This window comes from Danio rerio, chromosome 25, assembly GCF_049306965.1.
Source record: "Danio rerio strain Tuebingen ecotype United States chromosome 25, GRCz12tu, whole genome shotgun sequence".
Lineage (NCBI taxonomy): Eukaryota > Metazoa > Chordata > Actinopteri > Cypriniformes > Danionidae > Danio > Danio rerio.
In genome coordinates this window covers 26836456-26849493 of record NC_133200.1, presented here as the reverse complement: position 1 = coordinate 26849493, position 13038 = coordinate 26836456, and the positions used below count along the sequence as shown (strand labels likewise).

The 13038-nt window shown below is 35.0% G+C and overlaps 1 protein-coding gene across 4 annotated transcripts in view; it reads left to right on the top strand.

Annotated features, from left to right (window-relative positions):
• Nucleotides 1–12372, top strand: part of tbc1d2b (TBC1 domain family, member 2B) — a 55725-nt gene extending 43353 nt beyond the window's left edge. For 2 of the 4 annotated variants that reach the window (XM_073943178.1, XM_073943177.1), the window contains exons 4-13: nucleotides 1486–1616; nucleotides 1704–1930; nucleotides 4108–4485; nucleotides 7664–7774; nucleotides 7987–8183; nucleotides 9030–9524; nucleotides 9627–9744; nucleotides 10566–10751; nucleotides 10956–11077; nucleotides 11166–12372. In XM_073943178.1, the coding sequence (XP_073799279.1) occupies nucleotides 1486–1616; nucleotides 1704–1930; nucleotides 4108–4485; nucleotides 7664–7774; nucleotides 7987–8183; nucleotides 9030–9524; nucleotides 9627–9744; nucleotides 10566–10751; nucleotides 10956–11077; nucleotides 11166–11361 (2161 nt within the window). In that variant the 3' untranslated portion in view covers nucleotides 11362–12372. Of the gene's footprint in view, nucleotides 1–1455; nucleotides 1617–1703; nucleotides 1931–4107; nucleotides 4486–7663; nucleotides 7775–7986; nucleotides 8184–9029; nucleotides 9525–9626; nucleotides 9745–10565; nucleotides 10752–10955; nucleotides 11078–11165 lie in introns of all 4 variants that reach the window. The other 2 variants (XM_005163101.6, XM_002666866.8) reach the window with 1 other exon arrangement.
• Nucleotides 12373–13038: the final 666 nt, after the last annotated feature.

Here is a 13038-nt window from a genome sequence, read left to right as displayed (position 1 = left end):
ACAAAACAATCAGAATTTGAATTGTTCATTTGAGTTATTGACAATTGTAATGTACTAAAACTGAAAATTATATGCCAAGTAAAATTGTTTTAAATTTTCTATCTTACACGTATTTCCAAACTTCTGATTTTTTTTTATTCTGAATTCCTTAACTGCAGATATTCGGAACATCAAATTCAATATTCTAAAATAAAAAAAATAAAAAATAAAATTGTGAAATTCAAGTTGTGAAATTCAAATTGTGAATAAAGTAGGTCAGGGGTCATCAACAGGGAAGTATGACGAAGCATTTTGGCCAGTTACAGAGCTGTGGAGCAAAGGAGGTCTTAAATTTGTTAATCTGAAAAGCAAAACAAACGGTTAGAAGGGAATTTTCTTGTACTTGCTGGGAATTTTTCATTTTACAATAATAGATTTCTTTAAAAGAAACCAACTCTTACAGACTTCTTACGTGAAACAGAATATTTATTGAGTTCACTTAGATTAATTAATAAGAGATGTGCTTCTTTAAAAAAAAATATGATGAGAACTTTCATGCAATGTTTCTTTCTTATTGTTCTCTCTCTCTCTCTCTCTCTCTCTCTCTCTCTCTCTCTCTCTCTCTCTCTCCCCCCTTTCCTGTTTATCCAATGTGGATGTTGTGTAAACTGATTATGTTTATTTTCTGTAGCCTTTTAATTGTTATACAGTTTCTTGACAAAAAAATATACAAGTAAATAAAAAAGGTGTGGAACAATTGAGAATGACAGAAGTTGCTCCCAATTTATTTTATTTTAATAATTTTAATTAAATGCTAAACTAAATCTATTCTACACATAGGAGAACATGCATTTCAGAAGTATTGTTTACATTTAAGCATTTGTAATTTTGCAATTAGCTACTGTTAACTTGTACTTTGGCAAGCTGTACCAACGTTAAAGTGAAGTCTTTTGACTCATTAGACTGCTTGGTAAAATGGGATTGTATTAGCTTATAAAAAGACGCATTTTAAATCAATCTAATTAACCAGATAATTTTTCAAACTAAGCACATCTAATAATATGGGTTATAAATAAGTAACTATTTTATATCTTTTTGTAGGTAATAATAGTTTATGTATGTAAATACAGCACATCTAAATGGCCTTCAGGAATGGCCAACTATTGGCCTTCAGTTTCTTTAAATCATATTACTGATTCAGGGTGTTGGCATAGAGGAACAAACTTAAATGCTAAAATGAAAATAAAAATGTTTTAGTAACTCCATGTTATGTATTAAATTACTGTGAATAGAATACTTTGCCCCTCTGTTCAAACAAGAGACTCCAAACCAAAAATATTGGTTTTAGAACAAGCTGAAAGCAAAACAAATACAATATGTGTCATATTAAAATGCTTAGTGTCTTTATCATCTTATATTAACCTTTGCCCTGTATAAATTAACTATTGGATACTTTGTTTCTCTTGCATCAATCAGAAATAGCATGTCTCATCTGCGCCCTGGCAGAGCAGGAGAGAACAGGCGCAGTGTGTTTTACACAGGTGGCAGTGAAGACTGGGAGATGGTGGATCCACCAACCAAGGACCCAGCTCCATCTGATTGCCAGCATCGAGAGAGTTCATCTCACTTCAATAGATGTAAGATTAGATTCTCATATTTTCCATTCTAAAGCATGATTGAGGCCTTAAAAGTTGATTTTTCATGTCACTCCTGACTTTCTACAGCCTCCATTGGTTCAGCATTCACTTTTGATTTCCGCAACCCCTCAAAAATTAAGCGACCCTTTCATAGTGGTTCTGGGAAACCTAACCACAGTGCAGAGAGCTCACCAGTTGAGTATAATGAAACCAAGATCTCCAAGTTGCAGCTTCGTATTCAGAGCCAGCAGGAGGAAATCAGCCAGTTACAGGAGCAAGAGAATAAACTCAGAGAGGAACTTGGCAGTCAGAAGGTAAAATGTCTGTGAACCAAATCAACATATTTTTTAATGTCATCTTTGAAATCTAATCTTTAATCATATTGCTATTTTTCGTTCTTCGCAGATAGCGAACATATTACATGTTAGTTATAAGTCTCATGCTAAAACTCCAAAATATTTCCCAAAATTTGATAATATTGTTTCAAAATATGATAACATTATTATTTCATTTGTGAGATGGCAGCATCTACAGTTATTTCATTTTTTAAAATAGATCCCCAATTCCCAGATTTTGTTGGTTTAAATGTTGCTTCAAAAAACCATGTTGAGGGAGTCTTGCTGCAAATGTTTACAGCGGGTCAAAGCAAATATATTTTTGTAGTTATTTATTTATTTTTGAGCTGTTTGCCAATAGTTCTTCGTCTCACATCATTAGTAAATGTATGTTTGCTTTTCTATAAAGGTATCAGCAGAACTAAAGCAAGGGCCTTGAGAACCGCAAAATGGGTACTGTTATGTTTTTTCATTTACAGTTTCCCTTTGGCCTCTAGATGTGCTTTTAACACATTAACACATTTAAACAATGATTCTGCATAACAACTAAAAGCAATATGTGGCTAGTAACAATTACAACATTATTGATAATGTCTCATTACCTTATTTATTGTTATTAACTAAGGAAACAATTTATTAAAAAGAACTTGATCCAGAGACAATTTATTGGACTTTTGTTCAATGGTGGCATAGAATGAAAATCTGGATAATCCTAGGCCTAGCTGAAGAACAAAAATTCAGTACATGGGAATTACATACCGTGAGCCTTAAACATAATTGTTACCTCATTCTCATATTCTGTGAGCAGGTTTGCCAGGTTTTACCAACAACACAAGCTCAATTGCCTGTCAAAGCTAGCCCAGTAACATCAAAACTCAAAATATGTCACTGCCCAATCATGAAGTACATGTTTTATATCACTTCAAAAATTACTAATTTTAAAGGATCTGTTATTGTAACAATTAGCTTACCTTAAGACTGATTGCAGCTAGCATTGTCTTTTTCATGTTACCGACATTTGCCATTTAGATAAATGTGGGCAAATGCAGAACAACTGAAATGAACCTCAAACTTGTGAAAGTGATTTAAAATTATAGGTATTTTAAAAATCTAAAATGAACATTGTAAATATTTATAAAAACAATAAATCTACAGACTTTCTTTTGCAGATTACATATACTTTTGGAGTTTTTGTTTATAAAAATTTCTGGAAAGTCTCTCTGTTACCATAGAAACATAAGCAGCCACTCATACAGTTTCTCCTTCAAACATCCTAGCAAAGTTTTTTTTTTTTTTTTAAATCAATGGTAGAATATAAATTTAGTTGAGTAAATTGTTTTAATGCAACCATATTAATACAATTAATGCAATATATCACATCTGTAACGCAAGGAATGAAATAACTATCAAATATAGTCATCTCATATTAGGGCAAATGCATGAGGTTTAAAATGGACTTCTAAAACCGTTTCTGGAAATTTTGCTAGCAAATACCTAAATAACATAATAATAACTTTTAGGTAGATATCAGAGAACATTTGAACATATTGCATCAATTATTATGCTTTATTATACGGCGATTTTACTCTTCATAACATGTTCAGTGTTCAGCACCATTTAGTAATTAGATAAAGCTTAACAGTTTTTTAAAATATAGATTTTTTGGGGTCAGTCACTTGCGCATGAATATATGACTAAAGCATGAAGAAATAATGAGAGAATATACAGTGAGTTCTAGTTAATGGTAGTGAAATAAGAGCCAAGTGACTCATAGAGGTCTACTTTTTTGTTAATGGTTTTAATGCAGGGGTAGCCAATCCTGCATCTTTGGTGTTACCATCATCAGACTTTTGTTCCATATTGACCTGACACCTTCCTTTTATTTTTGAGAACACATTGTTTAGTACAGTTTCAGCCTGATGAGTGTTTAAGTTAAAATCTGTTATGGATAGGAATAGCTACTATACCAAGGTTCTAAAGGATTACAGCAGACTTTGACCTCGGCACTCTTTAAAAACTGACCATCGACTGTAAAGGATCACCGTTTTGCAAAGTCAGATTAATTGATGTGTGTTTGAGTAGTTTATCCAAGTAAATGATAGTTCCCGGTTTTCTGAAAAGAGGTGTGTGCTTCATATAGTATTTCTTTTTACCAGGAGTTGGTTCGTCTTCTCCAAAAAACACTGCGTAGCGCTCAGTGTGATTGGCCTTCCACTGTGGGACCTCACAATCATTACCTAGAAGAAAATGAGGTAGACAAAGCCTTGACAGAGCGAGACACCCAGATAAAAGACCTCTGTAGCCACATGGAGAAGCTAGCTTTGGAAAAAGAGAGTCTTCAGCAGGAATTGAAGGGTTTGAAGATTAAAGTTGGGGAGATAAATGAACAACTTGGCATGCTCATGGAGACCATTCAGGCCAAGGACGAAGTCATTATGAAACTTTCCCAGCCAAGTGGTGAAGGAGAAACCCAGTCAGCTGAATGCAACTCACCTAGTGTGACTAGGGAGCAACAAGAGTTGAACACCTTAAAGGTAAAGTAAGATCAGTGTCTTTCCCCTGTCCATTCATTAAGTAAGAATGAAGAATGAAGTAAGAATGAAGAAGAAGAGTGTAGATAAATATAACAATAACTATCAGTGTACTACACCAGAAGAGATCATCACTGTTATGTTAGGCACTTGGTGTAGTTATGTTGTATGTCATTTTAAATGTTTTGCTTTTTTACTAGGTGTGATTTCAATTGTATTCAGCTATTTAATACCTAGAATGTTGTTTTGAAATTAACCCTTAAAGAGCCATGAAACCCCCTCGTTTCAGCAGGGTGTTTTCACACCTCTACTTTGGAAAAAGTCAGAAAAGTGGGCGTGTGCAGCTCTGTTTAGGGGGGAGTGTCGGAGGAACTAAAGTGGGAGGGTGTGGGAGTGTCTATTTGGGCACGCGCGAGTTTCAGTCAAAATACTCACACACAGGAGAAAGTGATGGTGTGTAGTCTACATGGACATCTGTAGTGGAATTACTTGGCAAATTATTAAATGGTGGACTTTAACTGCAGTTTGGCTCTTTCATTCAGGGAATTCATTCATGCCCCTCGCGACAAAAGATATTTGATTCGAGGATCTGCTCTAAGCGTGTATTTTTCATGCAATGTTTGATACCGCACGGCGAATGAGAGAAAAAAAAACTCAGCATTTCCCGGAAACTTAGATGCACACGGCAGGTAGCGTCAGAAAGCCGCGTGTGTTATTCCGGTCACAAAATGCGGTTAAAAACCCTACACGAGGTTAAAGTTTGGTTGTGGTCCTTACATGTTACGGTGCAATAGTTAACTTAGTTCGATACGAACAAACTGAATAAACAAAGAACACTGGTCGCTCACTTACCAAATCTGTAGAGACAGGACAATCACCAGCAACTAGAGCCGCGTCTTTATGAAGAGAATACTACAAGCGAATCCGATCTCAGCGTTTGCAGATGAGAACAGCTCTCAGGTAAACAATAATCCTCCTTAGACACGTAAGTTATTGTTGTCGAGCGTCGCGTACACTGTTAATCCACACGTGAGTCTGAGCTCTCACAGAGAGAAAAAGAAAACGAAACTTAACGGCAGCAAACTATAAAAGCAACACTTCATGCTTGTTTTGCCAACACAACGTGGCGTCTATGTCGTGTAAACACAGTAATGAATATTAATGAAGTTGCACAATAGAGCTCGCTGATTGGTTTGAACCAAGCCTTACTCATGCATTAATGCATTACACTGTAAGACGTAATAAGACACACTCTGGCTCAGATGTCCAGTCTGCACGCTGGAATATACGCTATTATGTCATGACCGTGACGCAGCTTCAAAAATTCGTTTCAAACAGGAAGTACGAATTTGCTTGAAATAACGCAAAAACAACCAATTTACACTTTTTAGTGAAATATAGGTGTCTTAATAGTGTTTTTAGCAGTGTGGGACACATATACGACTGTCAACAGCTCAAAAAATGTGTTTTGGTGTTTCGTGACCCTTTAAAGACCGAGACAGCCGCCCGCGGCTAAAAATAAGTATTGCTGTTAAATGTTTAATAACTTTTGATCCGCTGATCCGATCTATACAATTCAAAGATTGGCATAAGGAAGAGAATCTCAGCTTTCCAGTGGTGTAACACATTACATTCACAGACTTTTAGAGGCTCCGGAATCAGTGTGGTTACGTCATCAAATGTTGACAACGCTGATTTGACAAAGGAACGCTCGTCACTTGTCTCTCCGGACAAACCAGGCATGATACATGGATGCATTGTCCCTCCTCCATGCCAAGATTGGTTCAAACTCGCTCTATCTCAACCAAAAAGCATAGGTTTCGCTTTGTGAACCAACAATCAGCTCTTTGAACAACACGGAATGAGAGATAGGCTGCACATTTACGCGCGGCTAAATAAAACGCAAAAAAAAGTTTTGCATGAAATAATTCTCATACTAAGTACTTTTGCATGCACAACAGCACAAAAACATGACAAAACAGTGACACAGCAAAGACGAAGTGCTGCTCTTGCTGTTTTCAAAGGACGCAAATGAAGGTTGGGCTGTTTATCTGCATTGCACGCGAACCATATCCATATCCACAGACAACCATATCCATGCTGGCACATAAAACCTAAGGATGGTCCATATTGAATCTAGTTTAGTTATGTAACTATTTATAGTATAGTAAATATTTATATCTATTTTATTTACTGAGGATTTGCACCATGTTTATTTGGACTTTGACGCATTATTTATTATTTTCTTATTTTATATTTGTTCATTATAAGTGGTGTTGTTTATAGTAACTAAAAATATATTATTTGGAAAAAGTCAAATTTGCTTCAGTGTTCTGTTATTTTGTAACATTTTTTTCTGTTTAGTTCATTCCCAGAACTTTTGGGCAAATACATTGTCAGTAAATAAATGCATTTTTTTCCCCCATTGAAAAACGCCTTGGAATAACATTGAAATAAATTGCTATAACTTGCTCAGGGAATGGTGGATGTAGACAAAATTTATTTTGGAAGTATAAAACATCATAACATGTATTTCTAAAGAAAGAAAAACAAACTTCCTAAGGTTTTGTTTGTAATAACTAGAAAATGCCACTTTTTTAAAAAATCGTTTCTGGAAAATTCTGGAATATTTTCTGTCTGTTCATATGTTTTTGGACCAAAAAAAAGTTTTAGACTGGACCTTTAAATGATACAGATTGAAACTTCAGGTTCTCCTGTTTAAAATAATATATGACACTTGAGTCTGACTGCTAAAATAAAAATAAAACTGCATTAAAAAAATAATAATAATATAGGCCCATTAGGTGCCCACAAAATACCTCTAGGTCTTAAAGGGTTAAATGCTCATGGTTATAGTAATCATCCTAGGCGTAAGTTGGTTTTAAGACATTGTAGTTGTTCAGTAGTCATTAATTTAAAATCCAAATAATCTTTTTTGTTCTTGTGCTGTTTTAACTGTAAAAAACTTGTTTGTATTGTAAGAATTTAGAATGAATTTTTATGTTTTTGTTTTACACATTTTGAAAAACAGATTCATTAAACAATGTTGCATAAATTAAGTTGAAACACAGTATGTTGTTTTAGTAATTGCGGCATGATAACAGTACATGCAATATTGCTAAAAACGATGGTCTCTGTAGTGCCTTACTTAAAACTTGGATGTGGTTTTGTGCTTTTCCAGGATAGTCTACAGGGATACAAATCCCAAAATAAGTTCTTGAACAAAGAAATCATCGAGTTGACTGTCTTACGAAGAAATGCTGAATCCAGAGAGAAATTGCTGGAGGCAAAGGTCTGTGACTTCAGTAACTACATATCATATAAATCGTTGGTGTTTAGTTTGCAGGTTCCTTATTTGTTATGTTGGCATTAAGTTTTCAGTTTATTCCTAGCATTTCATTATCCTCTGCAAGTTGTTTGTGCAAGATTTTTTCTTGAGAAACTTTTTAAAGTTTTTTTCTCATGTTCTTTGCACTTTTTTTTCTCTTTTTGGGTGCTGTACAGTACAATAGTTTGGAAGCCAAGCTATGTCAGGTGGAGAGTAAGTACCTGGTTTTACTACAGGAAGTGAAGTCCCCCGTATGCTCCTCTTCAGAGCAGACCCATAGTGGAGATGTCATCACCCGCTTACTTGAAGATGCACTACAGGTGGAGAGTACAGACCAACAGGAACACCCTGTCCTCAAACCCAATGCTGTCAGGTAAATTAGTTAATGTTTAAAAAATAATTAATTCACTATTTGCTAATGCCTAATAAATGGTTCATAGTGTGTAGTTGTTATAAAGTGTATAGTTGTTATAAAGTGTATAGTTGTTATAAAGTAGTTGTTATAAAACTCTTGTCTTAGGGCATCTTAATCTTTTATGAAAATTGAACTACAAACATTTTTACATAAAAGCTTACAAGATAAAGAAATCACTACCATGAAAATGTTTGTAATCTTTTTATCAGAATCTATTCAGTAACATGACAGGAGTTTGTTATTTTGTTTTGTTTTTTTATTCAAAATGCTTGACGCTTGATCTGTAATTTACATATTACAGACTTAACAGTACACAGTAGCCAGTAATAACAGTTTACCTGTACGTGTTAAACTGAGTAAGACTAACTTAACTGACTGAATATAGTGGATGCTTGGGTAAAATGATAGCATTAATGTGGCTAAATTAAACTTGCTGTTATCAAAATAAAGTGTAAAACTTTGTTTTGTGTACTTGTGTTTCTTTAACATTTTATATTTTCTTTAATATTTATTATTCATATGCAATATTTATACTTTAATATTTTTGCTAATAGAGCTCTAAAAAGCCCAACTTTGTATGTTTTAGTCTATAGATTTTTTTGGGAACTCTTTATTCTGATAGTCCATTTGACTATTAGTAGACTGTCTCCTTAATATCAGTTGATACTGCTCCTTCAACAGACATTTAGCTGATTATAAGAAACTTAGCAGGTCACATTTATAAAATTGGCTTTTTAAGTTTGTGAGTTTTGATTTGCAAACAATACAGCAAGTGATTAATGCTACTATGATATTCTTCTTTAGTGAGTATGATATTTATGGCTTCAAAACAGTCCCGGAAGAGGAAGATGAGGAAGAAAAGCTTGAAGCGAAAAAGAGAGCACTGGACCTAAAGTCCCTCTCTCTGACAGACCAGGAGACGTCAGTACGAGTGAAGTGGGACAACTATCTGGCCATAACCATGAACAGAGAGATGGTCCGGTCTCCAGACCTGAAGGCACTGATGCGAGGCGGGGTACCTCACATACATCGTTCAAAAGTTTGGAGCTGGTGTGTGAGCTTCCATGTAAAGAAGATGCGTGACTGCCAGCCAAAAGATTATTATCATAACCTTTTGTGCATGGCAAATGATAAACCCAATCCAGCCTGCAAGCAGATAGAGCTTGATCTCCTGCGGACACTTCCTAACAACAAGCATTATTCCTCCCCTGATTCTGATGGTATCCAGAAACTTAGGAGTGTGCTGCTGGCTTTTTCCTGGAGGAATCCAGACATTGGCTACTGTCAAGGCCTCAATAGGTAGTAGATCCAAATTATTTAATTAGTCCTTAATTTAATTATGGCTAAAGCAACATCAACCTCTGAATGCCTAGATTTGAAAGAGATGTATAATTATTTCAGGCTGGCAGCTATTGCTCTTCTGTATTTGGACCAAGAAGATGCTTTCTGGTGTCTTGTGGCCATTGTGGAGGTTTTCATGCCACATGACTATTACACTAAAACACTGCTCGGCTCACAGGTACCATTTTTAAAAATATCACTCACTAAAACAAAACCAATATTTCAGTTATTCAGATATTGAACTTGTTTCTCAACAATGAAACTTTGTAACCTATTGTTTTATTAGTACTTGTTTGTATTTGTAATCCTGCTTTGAAAAGTCTGCATTGTAAAAAGTCCAAGACCGGTTACTCACTGAAGCTAAGCAGGGCTGAGCCTTGATGGGAGACCACATGATAAAACTAGGGTGCTATTGGAAGTAGTGTTAGTGAGGACAGCAGGAGCTAATACCACAGTATAGTGAATGGGACACTAAGCAGTGGGTGCCACCTTTCATATGAGATGCTAAACTGACTCTCTGTGGACATTAAAAATCCCATCGCACTTCTTGCAAAAAGAGTAGGGGTATAACCCCAATATCATGGCCAAGTCCCCTCAATCGGCCCTTACCCATCATGGCCTTCCAATCATCCCTTTACAACAAATTGGCTCTACCACAGTCTCTCCACTCTACCAATAGCTAGTGTGTGGTGACCGCACTGACGCTGTTGTACTGTGACTGCTGTCACATCATGCAAGTGGATGCTGCACACTGGTGGTAGTGTGGAGAGAACATGTTTATATTCTGACCTAATTGTAATGTGATGTTTAATTGAAACCATGATGATGGCGTGCTGATACTCAAGGCCTGTGATTGCTGATATATGTTACAGCAGGATCAAAAAAACACCTGTCTATGGTCATAAATCTGATAAATTTGATTAGTTGTATTACAAAATAGTTGTTACTTGTTTTTTTTTTGTTCTGTTTGTTAAATGTTTTGACTTGTTTGTGATGTAGGTAGATCAGCGTGTGTTTAAGGACCTGATGTATGAGAAGTTACCCAGACTCCACGCTCATTTTGAGCACTATAAAGTAGACTTCTCTCTCATCACCTTCAACTGGTTCCTTGTTGTGTTTGTGGATAGTGTGGTCAGTGACATCCTCTTCAAGATCTGGGATTCTTTTCTTTATGAGGGACCAAAGGTATTGAGTGTTATATTGGCATGTTCCAAAATAAATCATCTGTTCATTGATTATGTACTGTGTTAATTCTGTTTTCACATGGAGTCTAAACTGCATAGTTCATTATATCCACAAAAGCACATCACATAAGACATTTTCTGACAAAGCTAAAACAAACATTGTAAGTCCTTAATGAGTGCTGACAGAGTTTTTTTTCGTTGACAGATAATTTTCAGATTCGCTCTAGCTCTCTTCAAGTACAAAGAAGAGGAATTCCTGAAACTCCAGGATCCTATGACCATTTTTAAGTACCTTAGGTACTTTACACGTACAATCTTGGATGCAAGGTGCTTGTGTTAATAAAAATGCAATAAATATAACTTTTGAAAAATAGTTTTTAGATATTTGTTACTATTGATTTTGTGTTCCTTACAGAAAGTTGATGGCCATGGCTTTTGTGGACATGAACCCATTCCCACTGAGGCAGATCCAGAACAGGCGTACATTCCACCTAGAGAAGGTCCGTCTTGAACTCACAGAACTTGAAGCCATTCGTCAGACCTTCTTGCGAGAGAGAGAGAGTACCATGGATGGCCGCACACTTATCAGTGATGATGAAGAGGAAAGCTGAAGCACAAAGAGGCCAGACATCCAAGCTGATTAAAACCATGACGTGTATTATACTTTTCAAAGAATTTCAATGAACAAAATGTGACTTTGAGAGACCAAAGAACAGTATTGTTTTCATTTTATCAAAATGTATGTCTTTATGGTGCTTTTTTCATTTTATTTTATGTTTGATCAATATAATTTCCATTTGTACAAAGTGACAAGTATTAATATTAAAGTAACAGAAGAACTTTGTATTTAGGAAGTAACAATTGTGCTGGTCCAAATTGGATAACTGTCTTTCTCATGATACATCATTATTTTTGGACATATTGGGATATGCTATTCTGGGCACTAACACTTTTTCTAGTCAAACTAATTAAAATGTTTGTTTGTTTACATTACCTTCAATACTTGTATTAAATGAATAATATAGTTATTAATCATATTCTGGGTTCTGAGGCCTGCCCTCTTTTGAAACATTTGATAGTTTGACACATTCTGAGTGATTTTAGTCAAATCAAGCAGTGGCAAACATAAAAATCAACATATGTGACATGGATCTATCACCCAGTTCTTTCCTTTCCATTTAGGTGTCTTATTATTTCTTTTTTGGCAAAGATTATGCAGCGGTTAAGTTGTGATTTGTTACAGAAAACTTAAAATTAAAAACTTTACTGTGAGAGCTGGTCTCTCATAATGGACATTCATTTCCAGGTATTGAGGTGCAGATATGTTTACTTGCACTGCACTTGTAGAGAAAAATGTATTTGTGTACATTGTGAGATCTTGTTTTGGACAGATTATTTTTCATGAACAACAAGTGTACAACGATCTGTTTTTGGAGATTTTGCCTTAGACTTTTTAGGGCATGCTTTGTTCTACAAAATCAGTCGTTGCTTAGACTAGGATTTTAAAACCCCACAAAATAGGGCATCGTTTCTATAAGAATTGATGGCTGCACAAATAGGTGTACAGTATGTAGCCATGAAGTTGTATGAAAAAATTGCTAAATAAAACAGAGTTTTACTAAGCTATGAATTTTATTGCCATAGTTGCTGGAGCTCAATGCAACGTCTTGTATAAGCCTTAATGTGTACAGAAAACTTGTCTTACAACATTATTATTGTAGTATAATTTTAATTATACTTTTTAAACACTTAATATCTTACGCTCTCAGAAAAAAATGGTACAATGTTGTACAAAAGAAGGTACAAAGCCTTGTCACTGGGGCAGTACAGTACCTTTTTATGGAACAGGATTGTACCTTAAGACAAAGAAACAAATTTGTACCATTGCAGTATTGTACCTTTGGTTTTTAAAACGTGTAGATACAATATTGTACCTTCATCACCTTCAGGTAAAAATGTAATCTTTGAAGGTACCACCACAGTGACAAGACACTTTGTACCTTAAAAGTATCAAATGTGTTCAAGAACTATTTAAAGGCATTTTGCTATATCCTTTCAGAAACTATAAAACATCAAATACATTTTAAACAATGTTTTTTTTTTTAAGTTTCTTTTTGTGTAAATGCACCTTTTCCATTTACAATATAGAATAAAAATACTTTAACATAAATCAAAAGATTATTTTTTGCTAAACATTTCATGACACGTTTCACAAAATGTTACAGAAATGCATTCTTTCATCTACAATATAAAACTTTTTTCTCCTATTTTCACACAATACCTTTGTA